The sequence below is a fragment of the Electrophorus electricus genome, chromosome 3, assembly GCF_041902795.1.
Source record: "Electrophorus electricus isolate QZ-2024a chromosome 3, ASM4190279v1, whole genome shotgun sequence".
NCBI lineage: Eukaryota > Metazoa > Chordata > Actinopteri > Gymnotiformes > Gymnotidae > Electrophorus > Electrophorus electricus.
In genome coordinates, this window is record NC_137499.1 from 4,114,108 (window position 1) to 4,141,331 (window position 27,224).

A 27,224-nucleotide genomic window follows, 5' to 3' on the forward strand; every position below is an offset into this window, starting at 1 on the left:
GAATCATGTGTCGCAAGATGTGGTGTTGGCAGAAAAGGGAGGTGTTTGTGTTCTGTTTGATGAGTCCTGCTGCACATTTATTCCTAATAATACAGCCCCTAATGGCTCCCTGACAAGAGCCTTATCTAAAATTCAGGAATGAACAATAGTGTTACTGGATGGGTTGACTCAATGTTTGGCAGTTGGAAACAACTGATTGTTGGCACTGACCAGTGTAGTAGTGGGAGTTGCTTTGTAGGCATTATGTGGGTGTTTCATTATTCTTTGCACTAGAGGTTTGATCATAAGAGCAGTTGATAAATCTATTTCATCCCAAATGTATACTGGATATCCAAAGATAACCATCTCCACCTCCTTAGCTTGGGAGATTACAGCCACATGTGAGACACAGACTGACACACATCTCGATGTTAATAACTGGGGTTAGGTTGTTACTTTAGCTTGTGGATGGTACTATATCCTTAGAGGTGAAAGGCGTCATTAGGCATATGCTTCTCCTTATTCTCCCCTCACAAATAATGATCCAATTGGGATATTTGATATTAACTTTCAATTGGCAAGCTTTGGTCATTTCGGCTAGAGGCTGGGGCTGGTTAGATTACTTGACTATCACCTGAGGTGGTGTGTTTTATAAATAGTTGGCAATTCAGCAGATGGGTAATGTAATTTTGTTTTAAAAAGTTTTATAATAAAACTTTGATATCCTGACTCACTGTGTCATCAGCTCCTGGTACCGCCGAGATGGCTGGTAACATGTGGTGATGGTGCCAACATAGGCTGGACAGCCAATGACCGGTAAGATCCTGGACTGAGTACAGGACAACCTCACTCATCATTCTAGTTAATAGTTAATGTGGTGTGTCCTCTTCAGGGAAAATGAGGAACAGCATACAGCAGCATAGACAGATAATTACATTAAAGTCTATCCTAATTTCAAAGTCTCTAATGTTTCTAACATTTTAGGTTTACTCCTAATTTGCTTTTTCTTGTTTTTGTTTTTTTGTTTTATTTCTATGTTTTTCTTGTTTTTGTTTTGTTTTATCTCTTTGACTACAATCAGTCAGCATTTAATCAATATTTACAAGTACAATCCAGTATATATTAGTTGTAACTGCATACAGCACGAGAATGTATTAAGGTTGCATACAGTCGAGCACATTGATGTACTACAATTACTCACATCATTAGAAACATCTTGAATTGTAATAACGTCATTACTCACATCATTTATGAAATGTGAAAATTGTGTTTATATAGCAGAAATGACAACTCAAATGTCCTACCCCATGTCTAATGACAGTTAAACATGGGCTCTTCTGGCGAGGATAGCCACCTTGGATACAAGGTGTAGGTAAGAAGGAAAAGTTGGGGCTAGTTTATTAACCTGTAATATCAATAGCAAACATATAGTGTTTTAGCTGTTTGAGTATATCATTAGATATATCGTTCATAGGTTGCAAACAAAAAATGTTGACTTTATTAGGTTCGTGACAAGTCATGAAAGGGGGGAAATGAGGTAATAAAATGATACTTTAAGAAGAAAAGTACGGATGGTTTAAAATAAACTGGGCTCACATAGAAAAAGGCCTCCGAGGGCCTCTGTGTCAGATCTCTAGAGGCCTCAGTCTAAGGCCAGAAAATCAATTTGCATATATTAACTAATGTATGATTTGAACATAATGGTGGAACCATGGAAAAGTATTATGAAAAAAATAAAAGTAGTTATGTAATTGTCCTTGAAGAAAATGTATAAAAGTTATGCCTACCTGAGACTGTTGGACATATTCCAGACTATGCCTTGTTTGTATGCAACTTTGATCTCACAAATAAATATTGGACCAGCTGTTCTCTTCAATTAATTCCAGAGTCTGCATCTTTATTTATATTTAGTGTGTATTGAATAAACTGTTGAGAATTTGTGGAAAAATCTAGGAACCACACATCCTTGGATTTCTTCAGGGCATAGTTATAGCCTACTTTTATTTTTCATTTGACAAAATAAAATCCATCAAGACCATTTGAAACTGATCTGATTGATGCATGAATCGACATTTGTTTGCGATTTAGGCTTGCAGTATTCCTCTAAGAGTATGGTACTGCGTATACTCTGGTGTGCTAGAGGAATCTGCGCGTGTCCCTACTGGACCGGCTGCACGAGCACTACCCCTCCGAGTACCTCTGCAGGATTCTGCTCTGTGAAAACTAGTAGGTGTGACCTTTTTTACTTCACTTTTCCTGACGAGGCTGACGTACAAAGCAGGGGAAAAGGAAAGGGGGGAAAGCAAGCATGCATGCGATTATAATTGATTATAATTAATTGTGGACCGCAGTCCTGCAAATTAGAACTTGCACATATGGGTCTCGTGTAGGGACTTTTTTTTTCGTCTTCATATCCCTCAGATTTTTCATACTTTTGCTGTGAAGTCAGTTTGTATGACCATATTTTTGTCAGATTCAACAAGCACTCGAAAATTCCACAATTTGTTCCAAGTTCCCATTGTAAACGTTTGCACAATAGTGTTCATTCATGAGAATTTTGTATTATCTTATTTGACACCAGAAAATCGTTAAGTGCCCTGCCCAATTTTGTCCAGAAGCATCATTCATAAAAACGTCATCCTCTGATTAAAAAAAAACTTTGTTTTCATAGATTAGCATAAGAAAACCCACCAGGATTCACATCTGCTGTTGCAAGTTGATTGCTGAGGGAGAATATCAGAGTGAAGATTAATTTTTATTTTCACCCATATTTCTAATGAAATTAATAAAGTAGTTACAGTCCTTTCATCAATGCTGTCTTTTTCTTTTGGCAACAGCTGTACACATGTATGACAAGCCTGGACCACTATTAAAAATGCTGTTTGTGCCCAAGAGAAAATGACCAGTTAGAGGAAACAAACTGGTGAGCATGGCAAACCTTCTTAAATTGCAAACAAATGATTTTTAAAGAACGATGATTTTGCCTGAGACCCAGTGTATCCAGCTACACAGGGTCATAAGAGCTGCTCTAATGGGCCCAGTCCAAACCAGTAGGCACTGGTGGATTTCCAGTGTGTCCAGCAACACAGGGCCATAAGAACTGCTCTAATGGGCTCAGTCCAAAACATGTAGACACTGGTGGATTTTCTGCTTTGTTTTGGAATTTACACCCTATTGGACCTCAACCATAATTCTAGGAGAGATTTAGTTTGTGTGCTGTTATATGGCTGATTTAGGATGCAGTATGTGGCCATGGATGGTGGTTCTAGACCAGCGAGAGACGAGCAACTGAAGGCCTGTTAAAGGCTGCGACTTTGAACACGCTTACAGGAGCAGCAGTGGTTGCAGAGTTAGATTGGTTTGTGCTTAATTGATGTAATGGACGACGACCTGGGCTTGTGCGCTGAAATTGCCCTTGAAGGGGTCCGGGTCCTCAGGTGCTTGTTTCCCACAGTGATTAGTGTGAAATAATTCTGTTCTGTCCCATGGTAACAAAGTCTCAAATCATACTCGATTCATTGAAATGGGGCACGGTCCTTTGAGGAGAATGGCTGTTGCGATGCAGTGACCCTCGAATCCCCCGCAGGTAAGCAGTTCCGTGTGCTGTTCCTGAGCACTGTCCGCACGCGTCACACCTGCAAGCACAAGCAGATGGCCATCAAATGGAAGGAGCAGCTGGTGGAGGATTCCACAGAGGACCTGGACTATGGCTTCCTGTCCAATTACAAGCTCCTCAACACGGCTATCACACACACCCAGTCCCCGGTGGCCGCCATGGGAGACCCCATCGCGCTGTGCTCCGTTGGACGCTGCAGGTAACCCAATACGCATGGGACAGAATCCACAAACCAGTCAGTCAGACAGTCAGTTGGAGTCAGTGCTTAAAACCCGCTTTAGGCGGTTGAGTGACAGATGAGTGAAGATGGTACAGGTTGCTTAGGCATGTGTGTGTGTATGCGTGTGAGAGAGTGCTTTGCATAAGATGCTAATTGCTGTTATTTTAAGCAGTGTTGTGATTACATCAATACATATGAATTCAATCACCAATTAGTACATTATAGGAGCGTGATGGTCGCACCCCCAAAAAATCTTCAAGACAGCATTTAAATCTGGTTTGAATTTCAATGAAATTGAATGAAAATGAACTAAAAATCCTTTCAACCAGCTTCATTTTACTCATACAGGCTTACTTATTTAGATAGACACCTCTGCAGCTTGGTCCGACTGACAGCAAAATGTCCAGCAACCATAGGTGTCTATTAAAGCATAATGTAAACATAAATATATAATGATAATGGCCATTGTAATGTCATTTGAAAGTTTCCAGTTTGGACTTGCTGACAAAACAAATTAACTAATATCAGCAGATGGGGAAACTGGGTTTTATCCCCAGTGAAATTTCACAAATGAAAATTAAATGTACTTTAGTGAACAAATCAAAAGAACTTTGAGAGGGCACTTGGTATCCTGACTATTACTACTCTAGGAAATGCTCTTTGGTGGCATTCTCATCCAGTTATAATTTTCTGCACAGCAGTGATGACCTCTGGGAAATGTGTGTTTTGAAAATGTCCACGGTCGGAATATTTGCGAAGGTCTGCATTTAGTCCATCAGCTACTTCCTGCTGCTCCTCCCATGGTAGGAAAGGGTCATCTGTTGATCCGAACTGGACAATGTGGTTTGCATTTGCCATAATCTTCTCCCATTCCCATGGCCGACTGAAATACCCTAACGTGACGAACAATGGATTTAGAATAGGCACCTTAATTTAAAAACAACAAACCAAAAGAGGTCTGATAGATGAAACAGAAAGGCAAAGGGTCATATGGCCAAAGGTTTCAGCTTTGGTTAACACCAAAGTGTACATTTAAGCTCATCAGGATGCTTGAGCTATGCTCACCACTTGCACGCTCATTCTCGTCTCCCAGGTCTGAGGTGTAGGCTCCCACCAGAACAATGCCAAATACCTTGTGTGTCTCAGCATATCTGATGTGCAGGTGGAGGGAAAAAGTGCAAGCTGTTATAAGTTGGAGAAACAGCATCACACCAGTAAATCTGCCTTCCCAACCCTTACCCAGGTCACCAACAGTCACAAACTGCAATTTTTGCTCAAATTCTGCTGACCAATAAGACTATAGAACAGATCTGTACACGTAGCTATGTGAAAATTCAGGGCTAAGTAGTGATGGGACATTCTATACCGAATCTCATATCACTATTGCAAAGCACACTGATTCCACAGTGTACCAAAGACTGTACCAAAGTTACTATTAACTAAGAATATCCGAAGCTCCCAACGTCCCAGAGGACTGTTTCATAGGTTTGACACTGTCCTATAACTTGCAAGCTATCTAAGAGGGTGTAAAATCCCCAGACATCCTTTTACTACAAAATTGGATATGTGGAAAATATGGAAGCAAAAATGGGGAATAAACGTTAAAAAGTCGCCCGTCGCCTCCCAATATAGTTTGTAACATTCTATTGTATAACATTTTCACATAAAAGGGAAACAATTATTTTTAACTAATTATTGCAAAACCTTTCTGACTAAACATCACTATTGATCATCAAATCTTTTTTATGAAGTATGAAAACAGTGTAGTGTTTGCAGTTTGCACTGCCTCTTCTGTAAGAATCAGTCCTGCTCCTTCACAGACGCTGCCTGTAAAATTCATAAATCAATAAAATTATTTACAGAAGAGTGTACTAGGAGAGAAGAGGACAGGCCACTGTGTGTGTACGCAGCTTTGAACCTATGGCTGCTATAATTCCTGAAAACCACCAGGTGTCACTGTTTTACACAATGAGGAAGAAGCCGCAGACGCCTGCCAGGGCTCCGTCTGCCTGTCGCTGCGGTACAGACCTCATAGCGGCGGCCGCTCCGGAGCTGTGACCAACGATTACGGTCTGTTCGTCACATCCAAGCTCTTTCTCCATGAAAGGCAGCCATATGCTTTCCCTGGCGGTGACTAAATCACTCCAAAGAAAAGCAAGAACATGTGAAAAATCATAAGTTGGGACAAATCTATAAACGGCTAAACTCCGTTTCTAATTAACTTGTCAACATACCCGGGTCTGGCATGTTTTGCAACTGACAGGACACACCGGGAATCTGCAGAGTACAAATCAAAAGATCTTTGAGAGGGACCCGGTATCCTGACTCTAGGAGGTGCTCTCTGGTGGTGTTCTCATCCAGTTATTTTCTGCACAACATAAATGTGCTACAGTGTGCGGCACCAAAAGCTAAGGAGCTACCGTTGTATCGCGTGAATAAACTGGTTTCTAGATGTTTCAGACAGTGCTGCGAAAATCACTACATCGTCATGCATGAAAATATGTTGGTCTTTTAATTACAATTAGCAAGAATCACAGGTTCGCCAAATTGACACGTTTTATCTTGCTGGCCACGGCAACATTACAGCTGATCGGAATCCAGTACTTTCATACCTTATTTATCCGTTCATTAACCCAGCCATACCAGTTGCAGTGCTTAACATCACCTGCGCCATTTCCCGGAACGATCACGACTTTCTTCGGGGACATTGATCGCATAATTTCTACTGTTTTGGGGTTAGAAAATGAACACACTCCCACTGGTTATCACCTGGACTGCAGCTGGTCCGGTCCACCGGCGCGAGACAGAGGCCCACATCGCCCCCTGCTGGACTGGCTGAGTCAGCGAACCCTCCGCGCTAATTTACAACACGCACTGCCTTTAATGCTGTCCTATTTGGGTATTCTATAGCCGACAAAGGACATCAGTGTACGTTTGATTTGTCTGAATTATTCTCCCAAATGATTTATTTTTTATCAGGTAGGCAAACAGGTTTACGTAGCAGATTTCTCATCAACGGAGGCTGTGGATGCAAGCACGCTTAGTTCATGTAATCAGGATGCTACCATCATATAAAAAAAATACATTTTTGCAGTTCAGTAATTATTACCCTACTTATACCCCCCGTGGGCAAACCTATGTGTTGCTGAAACATGGTAACTGCTAAGCACTGTACGAGTCTCCCCGTCAGCAGAATGCTGCAACACTAGCGGTTAAACGCGTAAATGAACGAGCGTCGCTCACACTGGATGACCACAAGGTAAGCTACACGGACCGACCAGATGAATAAGAAGCCTTTTTCATGCGGTTGGATCAGATCTTTTCCGAACTTCTTCTTGACATTAATTAATTACTGGCATTAATGAATTCATAGAATGTATTATTATTATTATTATTATTATTATTATTATTATTATTGTAGAATTTTTAACCATCACCAGAATCACTTTGCAACAAAAGACACACAGAGCATCTTTTTTTTCTGTCCATATTATATTTTATCCAGCATCTTCAGCTTCTTGCTCTTATTTCCACAGACCTGTGCTGTAGAAAGATGACTTACGTCTTAAGGCTCTTTGGAGTTGTTTCCATGGCTCATATCATGTCTGGGCGCAGTTATGCAAAAAATGTAAACCCAGATGTAATCAAGGTGGCCAGCTTTGCCATCCACATCCACAATCACATGAGTAACTATCCCTATGCCTATAAAGTTGTGGACATCTTGTCTGACACTGCTAAGGTGAGTAACATGACTTAAAGTAGTCAGATACAGCAATAAATGTTGGGGGTTTGGTTTTGTTTTGTTTTTTTGTTTTCTTATTACTAATTTGCATTTAATGTATTAAGTTCTAATATTTTACTCTTTTTGGTGATGTGGTACCCAAGAGGTACATTAACATGTGTTAACACTAATATGCTGAATAATTGTGTGCATGGTGACAAAAAGCAGAAAACTGGATAAAGTATAGCAGAATATATTGTGCCAAATGTAGGAGGTAACTACTTGTAGTTTAAAGCTCACATAAGCCAAGAAAAAAACATTTAAAATAAATTTGAATGTAGTCTATATTCTATAATATCATGTAGCTAATGAATAAATTATATATTTAAACTTGTTAATTACTAATAAATAGTGTGTAACACTACACTTTCTGTTGTATACCACATTTAGCTCTGCCCTCCTGCCCGGATTGAATACTCTATAGCAGCAAAAGTGGCTGAGACCACTTGCATAAACAATGGCACTATAAAGCCTGAGGACTGCAGCCTGAAGACTAATGCACAGGTAAGACGCCTTTTCCACCATACTGTCTCTTCTGTACTGCAACTGCATTATAAATTAATTACATTAAGTATTAGTTTTAGCTTACTGTATTACAGTGTAGCGGGCTACCTTACAAACATTATCCCGTACTTGATTATATGTGAGATTTGACAGACATTTGTATTTAATATTGTGACATTTTTTCCCTCAGACAATGATCTGCAACTTTGTGGTTCTGGCACTTCCAGGTAGGAACACAGTGCCCAACCGCCTTCTGTCAGACTACTGTACCTGACTGTTAATGGGATTCTTTACAGGGGATCAGTTTCATCAGTAATATCTATGGAATATGTGTATATGAAATGTTTTATATTTATATATAGAATATGCATAAGAAATGTATTCATCAGTGTTCGAGAACAATGCAAACCATGTTATGCTTGCAAACTCAGTTATAAGAATTAGACATTAAACTATAGAAATAGAAAATTGAAAAGGTGTAAAAGTTTTTTAGTAGGCCTACTTGACTCATAGCATCTTTGGGAGCTAAGCACTATTGGTACAATGTTGCAATAAACAGAAAACGAAAGAACCAGATGCCTCTTCCCTTTTTAATGACTTTAACCATATTAAATCATGCAGCCTTCTGTATAGGCTACTGAACAAAATAGTCATGTGAATGTGAGGACAGGAGAGAGAAATGCCTTCCAATGTTTTTGCATTTACGCAAGTGATGTAGTTGAAACATGTTAGCGTGTCTTCGGCAGGGCGAGGGGGCACTATTTGTAATGCCTGAGTTATTTTGATGTCAAATGAGACAAAGGTGGACCTGGGTGCATCTGGAGCTCTCTGTTCACAGCAACTACAAACCAACTTCACATATCGCCTTACTGTACATTTTTGAAAAATGTGGTTTATATTCAATTCTACGTTATCTCAATATGTGGTATTCCACTCTGGATTTCAGGCTCATCACATTTCACATTTCTCAGTGATCTAAAATGAATTAAAATGCAGGAGATGCTCTCCTTTTTGGCCTATCAAATAACTCCATCTCTAGCTTCCAGAAAGTGCAAAAATGCTGTGGTGAGAGTTTTGACATGCATAAGAATGAGGCTAAATATTTCACCTGTTCTCAGATAGCTGGACTGACATTTCAATGGTGTTGTTGTCTTACCCACAATTTATTACATGTCATTTAATTTCGACTCTGTAAAGTACTTTGTAAACCTTATAAAGGTATAAAACCATAGACTGTCTATGCATAAAAATGATGATGATGATGATGATGACGATTATTATTATTTTATTATTAGTAAGGTCCTTTGCTGTATGTCGCGAAAGATTTTATAGGTTTGAGCTTTCAGATCTTCGACGTTCTGACCAGTAACGTTTAGCCCTTTTAAATATTAGCCCAGTTTACGGTCCGTATCATATGCACCACTGGCTCCCAGCGTAAGGCCATGCCGGCCGAACTGATGCAGCAGCCTACTTTCGGCTCAGCGACGTCATCACACGGAGGTCGGAGTGCCTCAACTTTGACCTCTGACGTCTCAGAAGTTTAGGAACCACATCTGTGTTTTTTTGTTTTTTTTTTTCTCGGGCAGAGTCCCATTGTATTGAACAGAGAGCGGCGTTGCGCATACGCGGTGGTAAAGCATGGGAAAAGCATTTCAAGGGATATAATAACCCTTATTCGAAGATGACGGAACCGGCCTCAGCTCTCACCAAAGAAGGCTGGTGGGTAGCTAGCCAGCTAGCTTAGCCACAGCTCGCGCTGTTAGCCTGATAGCATATATTATCTGGGTAGATAGCATTCGCTAGCCTCTAATGCCGGGGATCAAAGTAGATAATCTGTTTTATTGCTCCCATTGAGAGAGCGCTGTAATACAAGATTAACAGAACTAACGCTGGCTACTTGACTAGCTCATTACTGCGACGGACTGGGAACACCGCTACTAAATGTTTACGTTTGTTAGCCTTAGCATCTTACTAGCTAACCATCTAGCTAGTTATCGCCACAAAGAATAAAGCATTTGCCAGTCTGTCGCGACACACCCATTTTTGAAAGCTACATATCTAACCTAGCTGCCATTTGTAGTCAGAAATTGTGTTTTACTCTATGCATTTTTAATTCCACTTTGTCAGTGAGCTAGCTAAATTACATTTGGTGTAGCCTTCGTCTGCATTGTTTCATTTAACGCCGCCAGCGTCAGCTGCCCAGGTCTCGTAAAAGCTTGAGTAGCCTAAATGGAAACTAAGTCAGAATTGTTTGTTTGCGTGTGTGAATTATTTTTTTTTTTTTGGGGGGGGGGGGATTTGCATTTTTTAAATATGTTTGCACTAGACAGCATCAGTCTACAGAGGAAGCCCACATTTTCAGGTAGATTAAGTGGTTGTTGCTTACTATGTTGCGTTGCAAAGGAAAATGATCCTCAAACGCGCCGCCAAAGCTTATTTGCAGACATACGAAGACGACTGTACCTACCGATAAGGCGTAAACGCTAAACGTTCTGTACTCTGGTGCGGCATCAAGCCTGGAAAGCTGTGTCACAAGTCTTGTCATTGCGCAGACGTGAAAACTGCTGCCAGTATGTCACGGCCCTCTCGGACTTTATATGTCATTCCTGTAACAATGAATCTAAATAAGTTATCGCCAAAAGTTCAACTGTCACTCTAGGCCTAGCACTGAGTTGGCTAACAGAGAAGTAATAAGTACATATTACATATGGCTTTTCTTTCTTTTGACCAAATACTGGCCTGTTAGTTTCAGAAATTCCTCATTGGGGCTTTAAAGATACATTGATTTCTGGACAGCAAAGTAGTAGACATTTATAGTAGGTACTTGATTTGCTAAACTTCAAAATACAAATTTCAGCTGCGATCACAAATTTCTAGGCAATACACAGATATCATAGGTTGAAAACAGTCATGTTTTTGGGGATGGAGTTTGGAGTTTATAAATCCAGTCACTACAGAGATGTGTTGAGAACTGCACGGTGTTCATTTTTGTATGCAATGCCAGCAACAAATCGGTAAAAGTCTTTAATTAAACACAAATTTGTTCATTTTTTACCCATACTGTAGTTACAATTTCTAAGACTAAATAGTACTCTGGAAAAGGAGTATTTGTTTAGCTGTGATTGTTCTAAATGTACTTTCTTTATCCTAAACTGATGCACCATTTAGAAAGTATAGTGCACATACTATAGTCCCACCAGTTCAGGGCATTTATACATATTTTATGGCCAGATGTTATGTGCAGTGTATTTCTTTTCTCTATATTATTTTCTGTAATGCCTAGTCATCAGATGCTGGATGTCCTTGTATGTACACCTTTTGTTCATAAGGTTCATAGTTGAAAACTACCACATTCATCTTCTAAGTGTGTGAAGCTTTTGGAATTTGAATTGCCGTCATGCAAGCTTATAGAGCAGTTTAGCTTGTTGAGAGCAGTCTCTCGAGGCTGTCGAGAGCCTTCCAGGCTTCATGCCATCACTGCAAGCTGGGTTTGGCTATTACACAGGGAGCAGGCTATATGTTCTTGCTTCGAGGGTTTTTTTTTTTTAATCCTTTAACCCACAGTTTTTAAGCAAATCCAAATCTCAAAATGTTTGCCTTGTTTATAACTAAGTAAAATTCTACATTATTTTGACTTGGATTTGGAATACTACTAGCTTTATCTTAAAGAATAAATTGGATGCTTTAATGCAGATAGAAGCAGCTTCCTAAATTCCTGACTGATGTGAGAGAGCAAGCTTTGATTCATGTGTAGAACACTGAAGATGGTGCAGTTCACAGAGTAGAACTGACCCACATACCCTCACAAGGCAGAAGTGCAAGCTGGATTTCCAAAAGTTACCAAATCTACAGTTAATACACTGCATCAACATCTTAACACACTGCTTGTGTTGTTTTTCTTTGAATTCCTGTCAGGTATCTCACAGATGAAGGAATAGCAGAGTGCAAAAGCTCTTCAGAGAAAGAGAATGCAACACTCAGTGACATCATCGTCGTAGCATTAAACGTATGTTTTATACATTTTCAGAAAAGCTGTCATAGTCTACATACAGCTATAATCTACTACTTTAACATGGCACTCATAGAGCATAACTCAGTACTTTCCTACTGTTTTGAAATGGTCAAAGATGGTAAGATTTTTGTCTGCACGATTTTAACATGGCTAGCCAGCAGATTACATATAGCTATGCAGAAGTATGGGAATTAGCATTCGATTGTCAGTCTTTTCTCAGTGATGTGATTTTAAATGTCTGCACAGATTAACAGTGAAAACAAGTATATATCACATGAATTTAAAGCTTTTTATTATGTCCCACAGAGTGATCTGAGACCAATTGGAAAGAGTTTCCTGCCATCTGACATCAACAGTGGCAGAGTGGAGAAGGTAGTTTTGTTTGAATGATCATGTGTGTATGTGAGTAAGAGACAATGTGTCAGTGGGGTTGTTTTCATGCCCATCTGTGTTATTGCTGTGACCTGGAATAGTAATTCCAGGAAAATACTTTTTCAATACCACATTGTGACCACTGGAGGTCCCTGTAAGTAAATTTAAAGCAGGCTTTGTGTGGAAGAAGAGAGTACAAGTGATGAGGACAGCTAGTTAAATTGTCTTAAGCCTGAGTCTTTCGTTTTTCCTTGAGGGAGTGAAATTACAGGAGCTACGTACCTGGGGTTGGGCCGTTTCTCTGAGGTATAGATGGAAGTGAAGCAATTATAAACTGTGTGGGTGTTTTCCTGATGATTTCCTAACAGGTTGTCATATTCTATGAGCTCACATTTCTGCGCACTAGTAAACATTACTGTCACCTATAACTTTTACTACATGTATAATTAAAACAAAATAGAGCAAGCAAAGAAACTGTGTTGAAATCAGATTGCTTAATCTTCTTATGTGCAACCAAAAAAGCTTTAAGATTGTTTATTCGATTTGTATTGATGGTTACTCCCATGTAGGGTAATTCTAATAAGAGGTTTAAATACTCTCACCTTTTTTCATTTTTCTCCCTTTTCTATTTGCAGTTGGAGGGCCCATGCGTGCTGCAGGTACAGAAGATCAGGAACGTTGCTGCCCCAAAAGAGCATGAGGAGTCCCAGGCCGCCCCTCGAATGCTCCGCCTCCAGATGACCGACGGCCATACCATGTGCACAGGGCTGGAATTTAAACACCTGTCAAAAATCAGGTAAAGCTATTCTTCCAGGATTCCTTTCAGCCATCCTTTCAGCACCACTCTGGTTTTAACGCGATGCATCTATATAGCTTTTTTTTTGTTTTCCACAGCTACACGTGTTTTATGAAAGCTATCAGAATTCAATTAACTCATATACATTGTGCTGACCACCCACAAACAAGCTTAAACAAAGTCATCTCTTGTATTTAATTAATGTGTTTTTGAACATTAGCGTAGTTAATCAAACATGAAATTAAAAACCAGCCAGTCCACCTAAGCTCATGTATAAATGTCTTCTCTATCAAATTTTAATTTCTTGCATAGTCGTGACTTTGAGGCTTGCTAAGCAATTAGGGGATAATTAGCTCAATTTTACCTTCAGCCAAAAATCAGTAACTGTGAAACTGGAGAGCTTAAATATATTAAAGGTACCACTGATAATGATGCGTAATTGCTTTTATTTTATCACAAACTCAAAGCACTGAACATTTCAATAGGAATGTTCAGATTAATTCTGCCACTTATGGGAACGCAAACCTTATTTGAAGTAAGGGCCCTCGTGATCACCTCAGGCTTGACGAGAGGCATGTTGCTGCAATCAGGTTGTCATCTTTTTTTTTTCTTCTTTTTTTCCCCCCGCCGAATAGCTCAAACTGCCTTTTCAGGTCTCACCTATAATTTTCTCCAGGCTAGGTTTGTACATTTTCCTCTACATGCACTTTCACGTGTTTTACACAAGATCATTACTGCCCATTTTATTTGTTAACGTTATTAGCTGAGCCGTGTTAAATGCTTTTAAGGCAGTGCAGTGAAATGACTATCATACTTGATTAGTTATTTCAGTTGGTTATTCCTTTAACCATAGGGAACTGTAGGTAGGATTGTTTAAAAGTGTGTGGTTGCTGCAGAAATTGCAGTGTCTTTGAGATATGCAGTGTCTGGTAGATTTTAACATTCACTGCCTGCAATTTTGACATCTGGCTTGCAGACACAATTAGCAAAGATGTCCTGTTCTAGGGTGAGTCTTGTGGTCTAAATCACAGTCTATGCAAGTCCAATTTTACAAGGGGAAATCTGATCCTAGATCAGTATGTAAGACCTCTTCTTTATCAGAAGCTGCCAAATTCAAACCGCAATGACTGGTAATCTCTACTTGCTACCCCTTCCTTTATCCTGGGTTTTACCCATTTTCATTGGGCCGTCGTCCTCCAATCAGCACGCCTTAGTGACTGCTCTGGCCGGGCAGCAGTCTTCGTTGTGGCAGTGTGCCAGCCTCTACAGGTGGAGACTGTAGCATTTCTCTGCCATGCAGTCTCAAGAACAAACTTCTCTTTATCCATGTAGACCTCCTTCCTCCCTCAATCTCTTGCTTTCTTTCTTCCACTTTACTTCATCCATCCCTCGCTTACCCCACCTCTTCAAGAGATAATGCAGACTACTGTTTCTTTTACAAGACGAGGTCAAATGGAAGGATAAATTTAGCATTGCACTATAATTTAAATGATACTCTTGGCATTTGTATAGCGTTAGCTTAATTGTATTGGTAGAGAATGCCCTTTGTATTGCAATTTAAAAAATTCCAGGTTAAAAAGCACTTTTCATGAAAGGAGTAAATCTGTGAAATTTTCTGTATGTACGGTGGGAGTGGCTTTGTGTTCTCGAACTGGATGAATCACAAGTGTTACTGCCACGTGACAACACAAACCTGTTTGTCTGAAGGTATTGAAATGTACCCATCACTGGGAAAAAACAAAACAAAAAACAAGTGCAGTAATACTGGATGTTATTCAAACGGCCACACTTGCTTTGGCTGCATGGCTGCTGGATCACAGTGTTGGGTGATACGAGAGAGTTGAGGGGGCCAGCTAGACGCTGTCTGCTGGCTTTCATTGCGCGCTGCTCAGCAGCAGGCCGGGATGAGAGGGAGGGCGGCTTCAATTGCGCCGGTTGCATCCCATGTCAGCGACTCGAATCCCCTTAAACGTCTTTGCATTTCTACTGAGAGGCCTCAGAAGCCCCCAGGCCTGACAGGGGTGGGGGGCTGCCCAAGCACTGTCCGAGCGAAGTCGCCTTAAATAGAGTGGAGTCATTCACGATGGGAAGTTGTGGGGAGGGGGTGCAATATTTATTTGAGGCAATAAGCGAACATTTTGGCGTGTTCACTGCTCTGGGGCTTCTCTGGCTCGGGCCTTATTGGAATGTTTGTGAGGTGGAAATTGAGTTTCCTCCTTTGTCCCTTCTGTTTGCCTGTGTCTCTCTCTCTCCTTTCTCTTAATTTACTCCCCCTTTCTTCCTCTTTAGTAACTTCAGTTTAATTAAAATCAGACTGCTGGTTGGTAATCCAATTTGCACAGCTGATGTGGAGAAGAGGGGTATTTCACAAACTCAGTAAAACTGAGGGAACTTCTAAATGTGGATTCTCCCTCTGAAAAACAACTACCAGACAGCAGAAAGTGGGTAAACCCCCAGGCAACTGGCATATGGTAGCCTTTCTCAGACATTCTGTTGATAACTCAGTGTTTCGGACGCCTTGTCTTATAGATCCGAATCGATAGTGGCATCTTCATTCCTGAGCTTGCTGTGATTTTCACTCTGCTTGCAGCCTGAACACTCCACCTGGAACCAAAGTGAAGCTCGTGGGCTCTGTGCCACTGAAAAACAGCTTTTTGCTCCTCGACGATTCAAACATCACAGTCCTTGGTGGCGAGGTGGATCACATGATCGAGAAATGGGAGTTGCAGAGGGTGAGCAGCAAATCCTTGAAGCAGAAGTAAAATCTTCAGCACCAGTTAAAAGCTTGGACACTCCTACTCTGTTTTTATTTGACTATTTTCTCCATCTTAGAATAAGACCGTAGAACAATAAAATGACACATACTATTATGAAAAAAGTGTGAAATAAAAAAAAATCTTATATTTTAGGTTGTAGATTGAATTATAGTTGCCAGACATTGCGCTTAGGACAGCTTTACACGACCTTGCCGTTCTCTCTGCCTTCTTCCAGGAGAAAAAGCCTGGAGATCTCACATATGCTGAGCATTTCTTGGCTCAGGGAGTAAAATTGTAAGAATAAAATAGTTGAGGAGTATTTTTAAAATTGAGTTTTTAAAATAAACTCATACATTTGACAGATGGTTGCTATTTATGTTTGTCTTAGAAACAACTTTAGGCATGTCCAATCTTTTGTCTTGTACTGTATGAGAACTTATTTTCAAATAATGTTTCTCCTCAGTATTTGTTCTATGCACAGAAAAGGTATGCAGCACACACATCTTGGGTAATTGTTGGATGTGTTCTCCACCTTTGGCCATTAGCCACTGTACTGGATGTGTATGTCATTAAGCACTGACAGCTCTATTTTCCACAGAGTCTGGCCAAGCACAGCCGGAGTAACATAGGTGCAGAGGGTGGGCCACCCCCATTTGTGCCCTTTGGACAGGTAAGTTGAACATGAGTGACAGTTTAATTCATCTTAACAAAATTTCTTCAAAGAATAATGACTCAAAACTACTTGTAATTACAGACAGAATGGCAAATTAACACCAGACAACAACCAAATGTTGGTAAATATTTATATTTAGCAGGTAGAATCGCTTTATCCCTCAAGAAAGTGTGGCATAACAGTCAGATTAGTGTACAGGTGCACACAGTTTAGCATGCACTTACAGGGAGAGACAAAGTGGGTATTAAAGGCATATAGTAAAACAGTGGCTGGTAAGGGTTTGGTCCTGCACAGTGCCAGGTGCTCTCGAATGTTGACTTGCCACGCTTGCAGAGTACCTAATTCTGTGCATAGAAAGACAGATAGAAAGTCTTTTCTGTCCTCAGAAATGCATACGCAAGGAGGAGGTGGACAGTAAGGTGCTGGACCAGAGGAAAACCTTACAGAGCAGCGGCATGGGCAAAATCGCCAGTGAAAATGACGAGTTTGAGAAGCAGAGGATTGCCGCAATCGCTGAGGTCGCCAAGAGCAAAGAGGTGGGGCCCTACCTCTTGTACCTCCTGTCCCTCCTGTCCCTCCTGTCCCTGCTGTGCCTGCTGCTTCCTGTCCCTCCTGTCCCTGCTGCTTCCTGTCCCACAGGTCCTGCATTGGCAGGAATGAAAACATGCTTCTTTTGTGACTGAAACTTATTATTCCTTTAATTACATCTGCTTCTCTAGTGGTGTAAGTGCTAGTAGTAACAGCTATTAATGGAGGTATTTTCTTAATTTGTGGGGGTGTGTTCCACAGGACATTGTGTGTTTCATCAGAACATTTGCAGAACACTCTGGGGAAACCTCAGTCACCTCAGCACCAGTTCTGTAATAACTCAGAGGACAATAGTTTTCATAACATAATATGTAATTGTTGTGGGTTTTTTGCCATTCCTATAATTTCATCCTTAGGCTATGCGTAATTATTCTCATACAGAATATAAGTGTTCTCAAGTGAGTAATGAAAAATGTAATTTAATATGTTTGGCCAAAATAATAATTTCTGCCAATAACTCATTTCCAGTATTACAATGTTCGTTGTAATTATGTTATAATTTTCTGTCCACAAAGAATGTTGGAATTTACCAAAACCTGATATCCCCTCTGTCACAAGTCCTTGATGCTGCTGTTGCTGCTATTTATCTGTCTGTGTGCAGATGCGTACGTTTGGGGGTGGAGGCTGCGCTGGGGGCAATCTCGCCAACCCGACGGCAGTCTCCAAGAACCGCGACACATACCAGCGCAGAAGAGAGGAGCGAGATAAGGCCTGGACAGACAGCAAACCGGAGGGGGTTTATCGAGAGCTGGTAAGGGTTCAGGCACCTTGAACCCCTGGAGTATGTTTCACCCTGGCTGGTAGCGTGATTAGATTACACCACATAAACCCAGATGAAGAATGCTATAATTTACCAAAACCTGATAAAAGTTTAGCAAGAGCATGTGATGGTTTAGCAAGAGCATGTGATGGATAGATGTTTTTATTTCTCTCTCTCTTCTGTTCTCTGTATATAAATTCATGTGCATGAAATGGGGGAAAAATATCATCATCACTATACTTGAAACTTTTTTGATGCACGAAATATTATTTGATTTCCAGAGTTTACTGATGCATATTAATTTAATGTTTAAACAAAGAAGGAAACGGGGAAAGTCAAAGCACTGGGAAAAAGAAGTGAATAAGATGATGCATAATACATCATTCTGTCAGTGAATCGGTCTTGTTGCTATGCAGCTTAAATTTGACAGTGACACCACGGATTGCTGTAAACAGTCTCTATAGTTATGCTATCTTTATAAAAGTATTGTGGAGGTACTAACGATGGCCATCGTTATATTCAGAAGTTCATATCATATGCAGTTTAATAGAACAATGACTATATTGCCCAGCCCCAATTAGTGGCCTCTAACCACAAACATGGGGGGTTCTTCTCTGAGGTGGTTGTTGTACACTTTCCCAGATGGACATTTGCTCGTACTACTTGCCATACAAAGAGTTGCTGAGTATGTGCTGCCCTTTTTTCTGCCTATGTTCTGTCTTCACTGTGGTCCTTTACATGCCCTCACTGGTTTCTCACCCATTGTATCTTTTCTTAATTGTAGGTGGATGAACGGGCTCTACGGGACATTATGGAGATGGGCTTCAATAAGGAGGCAGCCAGACAGGCTTTGCTGGACAACAACAATAACGTAGAGGTGGCCCTCAACTCCTTACTCACAGGAGCCAGTCAGACCAAAGCAGCTCCCGTGGAGCCTGGCCGCCCTCCGCCCCGAGGTAGCAGCTCCTGGCGGTTAGCCATGAATAAGAGATTCTTCCCTGCTAGGGCTCCACACAGAGCTGTATTTGCTAATCAATTTTTAAAAAAAGACAAATATTATAAGTTAATCGGTAATTATTATGCACTATAATAAGAGCTCGGTGTCTTTAAATGTGGCACTGTCAAAATGTATGTCCTACTAGATCTGACCCAGTCAGCTGGAAGTGCTATTATTGTGAAATGATGTTTTTGTGAAGCATCTTAGAGCATCTTAAAGCAACAACAGCTCAGCCACAAAGCAGTAGACCATGGAAACTCACACAGCAGGGCTACTAAATGTGGAAGCATGTAAAAGTCTCCTAGCAACCGTTGCTTCATTCACAGAGTTCCAAACTATAGATGCAGCACAAGAACTATGTGTCAGGAGTTTCATTTATGGGTTTTCATGGCCAGACAGCTGCACAGCAGCCTAAGATGTAATATGTATGCAATGTCAAGCATTGGTTGGACTGGTGTAAAGCAAACAACCTCTGGACGCTGGTGAATGTGTTCTCTCGAGTGATAAATCACTCTGCACTATCTGGTAGCCTGATGGAAGAACCTGGGTTTCATGGATGAAAGGAGAATCTTACCTACTGGAACATACAGTAAAGTGTGATGGAGGGGGGATAATGATATGGGCTGGGGGTTTTTTCAGGGTTTGGGGCCCTTAGTTGAAGTAAAGGATAATGTTAATTCTACAAAGACACTTCTGTGCTTCTGAATTTCAACATGGCTGTGCCCCTGTGCACAAAGCAAGGCTCATGAAGATGTGGTTTGATGGGTTTGGGTTTGATTTGGAGGAAATGCAGCTGCCATCAGAGATTCCTGATATCAACTCCACTGTGGACCCCTTTGGAATTCATTGAAACATCGATTGCAAGCCAGGCGTTCTTAGCCATAATCAGTGCCTGATCTCATGAATGCTCTTTGGACACTAATTCTCACACACTGCAAAATCTTTTGGATGACAAAGGAGGAGGCAACTCCATATTAATGCCCAAGGGTTCAGCATGGGATGTCCAACAAGCTTCCATTTAAGCTCCAAGTAGTTGCTGAGTATGACATTAGGCCGTATCTCAGTCACGGGATGGCTGGCTGTCACTAAATTTGAATAAAATGTAAAGTTCCACTTCGAAGATGCATGTCAAATTTGGTTTGAATTTGTCTCAGCAAAAAGTTACAATGCTTAATGCTGTGTTCCTTTGCTATTATATGAATACCTTGCTTGAATAAAAGAAAAATACAGTACATTTTTTGCACTTGTGCACCCTATTATATTGGAACACTGAACACCAGTCGGCGGGTAATCATAAATAAGGACAATTTTTAGTGCAATTTGTCTTGGGCCGGGTCTCCAGTGATTGCTGCTTGCAGTTATATTTTGTTGTTGAAATTCTTATGCTATGTTAATGCCATGTCTCTAAACAGGTAAGGGTAGAGGGCGAGGAAGATCCAGGCAAGATGAGGATGAGGAGGGAGGAGGAAGACCCTCTGGCCCTAGCACGCTGTTTGACTTTCTGGAGTCCAAAATGGGAGCGTTCTCTATTGCTGGTAAATGGAATGTGCTTTTTTAAAAATGTTTTATTTTTTTTATAGACAGCTAGACCAATCATATTTTAACATGCAAAGAATCACTGAAGTGTGACTGCCAGTTCAGTAGTACTGATGATAACATCAAAGTATTCATACATTCCCTTTCACGGTAACTTGCGTTCACATATCCCATGCTGGCTCTGAGCCAAAATGTGTGGGAGATTGAAACATATGGCATGTGTCAAATGAAGGCATTAATCAAGTGGGAAGTTTTATTAGCCAGCTTTTGTTAAGTCTTGGACACTAGGGCTTGATGATAAGCTCAGGTTGACATATGGTCTACTGAGGAAATGAAGGAGGCTTATATGGTGAACGCACACAGTTTTCTGCTTTATGTTATCACTAAAGCAGTAATGCTCTGTTTCTCAGTAAGCCTTTATCAACTCTGAAACTGCATCTAAATTGATTGAGTTTATATGTGTAACAAATGCAGTGCTTCGGTGCTACTTGCTTAGCAATTGGTTAAATCCATAGTGAATATTCTTAAAATAATTGCCAGTACAGGCATAAATTAATTTGCTGCTGCCTACATCTATTCAATTGTTTTGCATCCCTTGATGTAAGATTTTGCTTTCATTAACAAAGGCAAGATTACACTTGGCATGACTGTCAAGCATATAAATTAGAATGCCAAGTTAATATAAAATGTGACACTTCTTTTTGGCTCAAATACACCCTACAACTCCTTATATAAAATTTTCTTCATTTAATTGATGCTTTAGAGTCAAAAAGACAGCCAGTGCAGAAGGCACAGGAGCCTGTGGGCAGAACGAGCTTCCCAAATCCCGACCACACCCCCCGTGACGGCCCGCAGCCCAAGCACGGCAGCCGCACCGAGGGCAGGGTGCAGAGGAGCGACAGACCCCCCCGCTTCCAGCGCGAGGTGGACTTCCCCAGAGCCATCCCTGCTGAGCCCCCACTCACAGCCCCCTTGCAGCCTCCACCACAGAGATGGAGGGATGGAGAGAGAGCGGGTAGGAATGGGTCTGACCGATGGAAGGACGACAGGCGGGATGTGAAGGGTGGGCAGGGGAGCTCCACATCTTCAGGGAACCCGAGATCGAAGGAGCAACAGGGTCCTTCTGGCAGCTTCTACCAGGGGTCAAAAGACCAGGGAGGGCCGAAGGGGTCCGAGCAGGTGTTGCAAGATGGAGGGTCAAGAGAACAAGGACAGATAGGAGGGTCTGAATCACTTCCATTTAGGAAGAGCCAGACGAATGGGCCATTAGGAGCCAGAACGCTGGAATCTTCTCTGTTAACCTCAGACCCTAAAGCGAGACCTGAACCACACAGCAGGAAAAAAGGCAAGTCAGAAAGACCCAATTTGGCCCACTTTGATCGTAATCAGGAGGCAATGGGCAACTTGAACCCTGTCCAATTTACAGGGGCAAAGGACTCTACCATTATACAGGATGGGAGAAAGGGTCAGCTAGCTAAAGCGGTAGGGAATCCAAACATGCATCTCCAAAATGGTGATTCCGATCATAGACGGACTGGTCCCATCAAACCACAATCTTTGGGTCCACCAAACAAGAACAACAGCTCTTTCAACTCTGCTCCCAAGAAAAGGTCTGGACCAGTCAGAGGTTACAGAGGGTCAAACACAGGTCATGCACCGGAGTATAGCAGCCACGGAAACTGGAAACCTGGTGACCAGTGCCTTGCACTTTACTGGGAGGACAACAAGGTCAGTCAGAAGTCATGTTTTAAAGTTACAGTTTTAAAGTCAGCCAGCCATATTAACTTCAGTGTAAAAGCTTTTTAAACCGGTGACATGCTTTGCTGAGAATCTGTTGGAAAGATCAATCCAGTCCAAAGATGTCAGGGTATTTAGTTCATGTCAAACCAGTAAAACAGGGTTAATTGCCAAAAGGAATTTAAAGCCTTTACAGTGTTTTTTCTTTTCTACGTACTGAAGAAGAATAATGTTGGGCAGGGTGCTCTTCTGTACTTCATAGGTGGTTCTCTGAACTTTAGAAGCTGTCAGTAAATGGCATAAAGAGCTGTATTTAAGAGCTCTGAATGGATTGTTTATATGTGCATTGCTTTTAAGCTGGAAACTTTGCAATTAAAATGTGTTTTTAGCCCTCTTCAAAATATCAGTTAAACCTTTGTGAAACCTCTGCTATCTTTTCTGGTGTGCAGTTCTACCGGGCCACGATTGATGCCATGCATCCCTCAGGCTCCACGGCAGTGGTGGTGTTTAGTGATTATGGGAACTGTGAAGAAGTCCTGCTTCACAACATCAAACCTGTGCACATGGATGCATGGGTAAGAGCTTCCACCAGCATGGTCCCATACTGTCTCCATACTGGTACCGGACCTCTCCCACGGACTGTTTCCCACCTGACAGGACGTGACAGATCAGATATAGTCAACCGGGTAGTGAGTGCTTCCTGCATTCCTATCTGCCACGATGGACATGTTGTTATTATAGTCATTAGCATCTAAGGAACCTTCACGCTGAATGAACAGATTGGGTTTTGTTTGTGTTGTGCTGAAGTTAATCCTTTGTAACCTGATGCCTTTTCAATAGGACGAGGACGATGTTTACTACGAGAATTCTCTGGAGTTTCGGCGGGGAGGAGATGGACAGCCAAGACGCACTCGACCAACACAACAGTATTACCAACCACCCCGAGCAAGAGACTGACACTGGGTACGCACATGCATGCGCGCACATGTGTAAAGTGTAAAGCAGAGAGAATAACTAGTGCATGCAGGTAGATCCCTCCACAACTCAGGCCTGACAACTGTTTGACAGCAACTCATAATCATGGCTGCCTTGTCAGTTCCTGTGTGTTACCAGCCTTCACACATGCATCAGGATGTAAATATTTATAAGCACTTGCACGAACTGAGGTTGGGCTTACTCTGACCCCACATTTTCACTTCAGAACGAGCTGGCATGGCCTTGCCTCTTTCTTAACGGTGCTCTGCTGGTCTTGCGCAGTTTGCACTGTGGTTGCTGTGAATATGTTGGATGGGATGCAGCAGGAAGCATCGGCCCGACCCATAGGGCCCGCCCCCTGATTGCGCAGGACTGCAGCTCTAATTGGCCATCACGCACCACTGTTGCTAGGCCTTTACATCATCGTTTAAGGCTGGCGTTCTGTAGACACTAAGCCAGTGGTCCTGTGAAACCACCTGCCACTTCAGATAGTCTTGTATTGGCATGTTATTCACAGGCTTTTCATCTTCATATATCCAGTATGTCGATCTTCTGCTGAAAACATTAACAAACAGGCATGGTTAAGGTTGGGAAGCAGCACACACATGCGTATGGCTTAACTGGAAGTGCTCTGTGCTTTGCTCCTTTCCTCAGGCCAGTGCTGGGACGGTATGCTGAAGGCAATCGATCACATCTGATTCAAAGCTACGGCTCCGGGGCAAAGTCAACCCACACGCTCGATGATCATCTCTGAATCTCTTTCTCTCTCTCTCTCTCTCTCTCTCTCTCTCTCTCTCTCTCTCGCTCTCTCTAAAATGGGGAATGTACTGGGAGAGAACCTAAAGGGCTTGCTGCACAAGATGCATCGATCATATCTGAACATACGTTAACATGAAAATGCAAATGGCTGCTGTACATGTTGATGATTTGTACCACACTCGGTTCTAATGATCATAAAAATCACTGCACCCGTGTTTTTTTTCTTTGGCGTCTGTGTCTTTTATTTTATATTTATCTGAGCAGTGTGCAAGGTGAGTATCTACGCTTGTAATGGAAAACACCTGATGCTTAATCACTGGTGAGGTCGGATATGGTGGTGTTATATAAACCCGACCCCTGAGCAGTGAATACCGGATAATATTCAATAGGGTTTAAATTTGCCCTGCAGTGTGACATCGGCCATCTGTTGAACAGATCCCATTTTTAAGGCGCAGGGCTATTCCTTGACTGTGCACAACCCAGCTGGTCCACAGTTTGGTTTGTGTAACAAACTGAGGCGTGTATGTATAAGAAACTAGGCTCACCTTTGCTGATTCATGTTTCAGTGAATATGGCTAATGAACAGGGGTGATCTGATCCCAGATTAGCCTTAGTTTATCCCGAGATGTTGCCTATACCGTGCAAGGGTGTAGTATGCAGCTCACAGTACCAGGTTATTACTGTTAATAATGTTGATGAGGGGCTGCTCATGTTGTGTCTTTTGTTATCGCCAAACATCGCAGCAGGCGAAGCATGCATTCAGTAAGCCGATCCCATCCGCCTGAAACAGAGACCTTGCTGCTGGGAAGATATCATTTTTCATGCTACAAAAGACATTATGGCCAGCTTCATTCATAGATGGCAAATGGTCTCTGCTCATTGCTTTTTAATGTATAAAGACAGTCCAACATCAATGGTATACAGACTCCATTTAAGATGATTCTCAGAAAAGGGGCAAATGGAATATGATGTTTCTGTGATAAAGTTTTGGTTTATATTAGACTTGTAACTTGCATATATAAATTATTGACATGCTGTAATATAGACACCAATCCTGAATAGATGAAAGTTGAGTGGGCAGAGTCCAGGCTTGATTGAGGGAGTGTAGTCCTATACTACCACTGATTAGCCAAGACAAATTACCTGAGGGCTTTGTTGTCTACTACTATCCCATCCAGTTATCTACTAACCAGTTATCTAGGTTAGGGCTGTGCAGTCTACTATCACTACTAACCCAGTCAGTTATCTACTATCCAGTTATGTGTGTTAGGGCTGTGCAGTCTACTATCACTACTAACCCATCCAGTAGTGATGATCTAGGGACTCAGCAAGGTGAACATATAATAACATCAAATCAAAAATAATTTATAATGCGCTTTTTACAACAGATGTCCAAGTCCAAGCAAGCCAAGGGCAATAGTGGCAAGGGAAAACTCCCTAGAGCATGAGGAAGAAACAAACCAAGACTCAAAGGGGGGCATCCTCCTCTGACCAACATTAGTCATCACAATAATAACAATTTTAAGATAAAAATAAATATAAAATAACCAATTAATGTTTAGTCCAACTTTCTAGAGGTCCTAGTCTTGTCCAGATGGTGTGCGTGTGTCCGAGACCCATCCTGCAAGAGAACGTCCATTAAAGGCAATGGAGAAGTAGTTGGCTAGGGTGGAGGTATACACCCCTACTACTGTGGAAATGAACTAGTCCTAACAAACCTTTAGTGCATAAATACTCGCATAGAAAACATCCAGTCATGCATGAACGTGTGACACACTGGGGCCATGTTGGTATAGTTAAACTAAAAACATCACATCACTAATTCTTACTTGAATCTTCCATATTTATGTCTAGTAAATTGAAATAAGGGTCCTATTGTGTCATTACAATACTGGCTAAAGATGACAAGGAAGAAGAGCCTCAAAGCGAAGTTCTTTTCCACTAATGCTATCTCTGACAAAATCCCATTAGACACTGTGTGTGTGTGTGTGTGTGTGTGTGTGTGTGTGTGTGTGTGTGTGTGTGTGTGTGTGTGTGTGTGTGTGTGTGTGTATGTTGGGTCTAATCACCTCTCATTAACTTCCCTGTTAGGGGCTGGTATGCTGGCAGCTGACGCGCCCCAATTATATTACCCCATCTGAGAGAGCCGTAAGCAATCCACTACAGGCTGTAAGTAGCGAGTCTGCGGTTTATGAATGCTGCTGATAGTAAAAGTGGTGCTAATATGCTGGTGTGACACAAATCCTTTTTATTATGCACATTTTCCCCTTCACTGGGCGCTTCGGGGTAGTATATGCAGAGGTGATTAGTTTTAAAGGGCAGCAAAATAATTGAGGATATTGTGACTCCCTTTTTTGAAATGTAGCCTTGAATCTGGAACTGATTTCCATACTTAGTGATCATCCATACCTTACAGGTGAACTTCTTGAGCTCCTGTGATTAAAACTTTGAGGCATCTATTGCTGGAATGACCATGACTGGTTATAACTGGTTATAACTGGTTATAACTGACATAACACTCAAGCTATAAGTCCTGAAAGGCTTGAATTCTTGTTCACATGGATCAGTAAAGACTACTCAGCTGAGTTCTTGTATCAACTGCATGATCCGACTGGATTTTGCCTCACTTTAACGTATTTGCCTGCTGTGATTGTTCTTTGTGTTTTCTGTCTTTTGAGGAAAGATTAGAACTGTTTCTAATGGGTTTTTTTTGTTGTTGTTCTGAGCTGTAGAACACAATTCCTGTGACCCCTGCTGAGAAGTCTCACAAAGGTCATGATGTAATACAATATCCCATTTAATCACATCAACTTGTTGGTTAGGTAGTAAGTAGAGTGGAAAAATCCTACTATGGGCATGCTGTGTTTTGGTTTTTGATCATTTCTGCTGTCCTATGTATATTGTTGTTAAATATGTTTTGCTGACTGGATATGATGTAGGATATCTGCCTAAATCAAGTACTCAAGTTCCTAGTGTTATTTACTCACTGTATTTATATATTACGTCTCTCTCTCTCTCTCTCTCTCTCTCTCTCTCTCTCTCTCTCTCTCTCTCTCTCTCTCTCTCTCTCTCTCTCTCTCTCTCTCTCTCTCTCTTTCTCTCTCTGTCATTCCTGCCCTTAGACAAACATACACACAACCCTTCTCTGGTCTGTACAGAGCCC

General features: G+C 41.4%; 3 protein-coding genes across 8 annotated transcripts; 2 read left to right on the forward strand and 1 right to left on the reverse strand.

Moving 5' to 3' along the window:
- Positions 1 to 1,950: 1,950 nt before the first annotated feature.
- Positions 1,951 to 11,114, reverse strand: rbbp9 (retinoblastoma binding protein 9). 3 transcript variants are annotated; one of them, XM_081709902.1, is made up of 5 exons: positions 6,428 to 6,563; positions 6,050 to 6,092; positions 5,844 to 5,949; positions 4,881 to 4,966; positions 1,951 to 3,614 (listed from the first exon to the last, which is right to left on the reverse strand). In XM_081709902.1, the coding sequence occupies exons 1-5, from the start codon at positions 6,530 to 6,532 to the stop codon at positions 3,484 to 3,486; spliced, it is 471 nt and encodes a 156-aa protein (XP_081566028.1). In that variant the 5' UTR covers positions 6,533 to 6,563; the 3' UTR covers positions 1,951 to 3,483. The 3 variants fall into 3 exon arrangements, with proteins under 3 accessions (XP_081566028.1, XP_081566027.1, XP_026868459.2); XM_081709901.1 differs by lacking the exons at positions 1,951 to 3,614; positions 6,428 to 6,563 and adding exons at positions 4,132 to 4,708; positions 10,568 to 11,114; XM_027012658.3 differs by lacking the exon at positions 1,951 to 3,614 and adding an exon at positions 4,132 to 4,708.
- LOC118242329 (cystatin-2) lies at positions 6,942 to 8,666 on the forward strand. 2 transcript variants are annotated; one of them, XM_035532629.2, is made up of 4 exons: positions 6,942 to 7,074; positions 7,352 to 7,554; positions 7,987 to 8,100; positions 8,291 to 8,665. In XM_035532629.2, exons 2-4 carry the CDS (start codon positions 7,369 to 7,371, stop codon positions 8,372 to 8,374), a joined length of 384 nt encoding a protein of 127 aa, XP_035388522.1. In that variant the 5' UTR covers positions 6,942 to 7,074; positions 7,352 to 7,368; the 3' UTR covers positions 8,375 to 8,665. The 2 variants fall into 2 exon arrangements, with proteins under 2 accessions (XP_035388522.1, XP_035388525.1); XM_035532632.2 differs by lacking the exon at positions 6,942 to 7,074 and having other exon boundaries at positions 7,286 to 7,554; positions 8,291 to 8,666.
- tdrd3 (tudor domain containing 3) lies at positions 9,630 to 24,285 on the forward strand. 3 transcript variants are annotated; one of them, XM_027012291.3, is made up of 14 exons: positions 9,630 to 9,819; positions 12,016 to 12,106; positions 12,419 to 12,484; positions 13,120 to 13,280; positions 15,871 to 16,012; positions 16,635 to 16,706; positions 17,096 to 17,245; positions 17,899 to 18,048; positions 18,842 to 19,013; positions 20,467 to 20,589; positions 21,354 to 22,318; positions 22,777 to 22,902; positions 23,168 to 23,290; positions 23,957 to 24,285. In XM_027012291.3, exons 1-13 carry the CDS (start codon positions 9,782 to 9,784, stop codon positions 23,282 to 23,284), a joined length of 2,373 nt encoding a protein of 790 aa, XP_026868092.2. In that variant the 5' UTR covers positions 9,630 to 9,781; the 3' UTR covers positions 23,285 to 23,290; positions 23,957 to 24,285. The 3 variants fall into 3 exon arrangements, with proteins under 3 accessions (XP_026868092.2, XP_081566026.1, XP_081566025.1); XM_081709900.1 differs by lacking the exon at positions 9,630 to 9,819 and adding an exon at positions 10,431 to 10,462; XM_081709899.1 differs by lacking the exons at positions 9,630 to 9,819; positions 12,016 to 12,106; positions 12,419 to 12,484 and adding an exon at positions 13,916 to 13,961 and having other exon boundaries at positions 13,141 to 13,280.
- Positions 24,286 to 27,224: the final 2,939 nt, after the last annotated feature.

Excerpts from the sequence above, each read along its gene's own strand:
- rbbp9 (XM_027012658.3), bottom strand. The coding sequence starts at position 6,532 with ATGCGATCAATGTCCCCGAAGAAAGTCGTGATCGTTCCGGGAAATGGC. Across the intron at positions 6,093-6,427 it reads TTAATGAACGGATAAATAAG|ATTCCCGGTGTGTCCTGTCA; the intron begins GTATGAAAGTAC and ends TGTACTCTGCAG. Across the intron at positions 4,709-4,880 it reads CGAGAATGAGCGTGCAAGTG|GGTATTTCAGTCGGCCATGG; the intron begins GTGAGCATAGCT and ends TCGTCACGTTAG.
- LOC118242329 (XM_035532629.2), top strand. The coding sequence starts at position 7,369 with ATGACTTACGTCTTAAGGCTCTTTGGAGTTGTTTCCATGGCTCATATC. Across the intron at positions 7,555-7,986 it reads TCTTGTCTGACACTGCTAAG|CTCTGCCCTCCTGCCCGGAT; the intron begins GTGAGTAACATG and ends TACCACATTTAG. Across the intron at positions 8,101-8,290 it reads GCCTGAAGACTAATGCACAG|ACAATGATCTGCAACTTTGT; the intron begins GTAAGACGCCTT and ends TTTTTCCCTCAG.
- tdrd3 (XM_027012291.3), top strand. The coding sequence starts at position 9,782 with ATGACGGAACCGGCCTCAGCTCTCACCAAAGAAGGCTG. Across the intron at positions 16,707-17,095 it reads CATTTGTGCCCTTTGGACAG|AAATGCATACGCAAGGAGGA; the intron begins GTAAGTTGAACA and ends TTCTGTCCTCAG. Across the intron at positions 20,590-21,353 it reads GGGAGCGTTCTCTATTGCTG|AGTCAAAAAGACAGCCAGTG; the intron begins GTAAATGGAATG and ends TTGATGCTTTAG.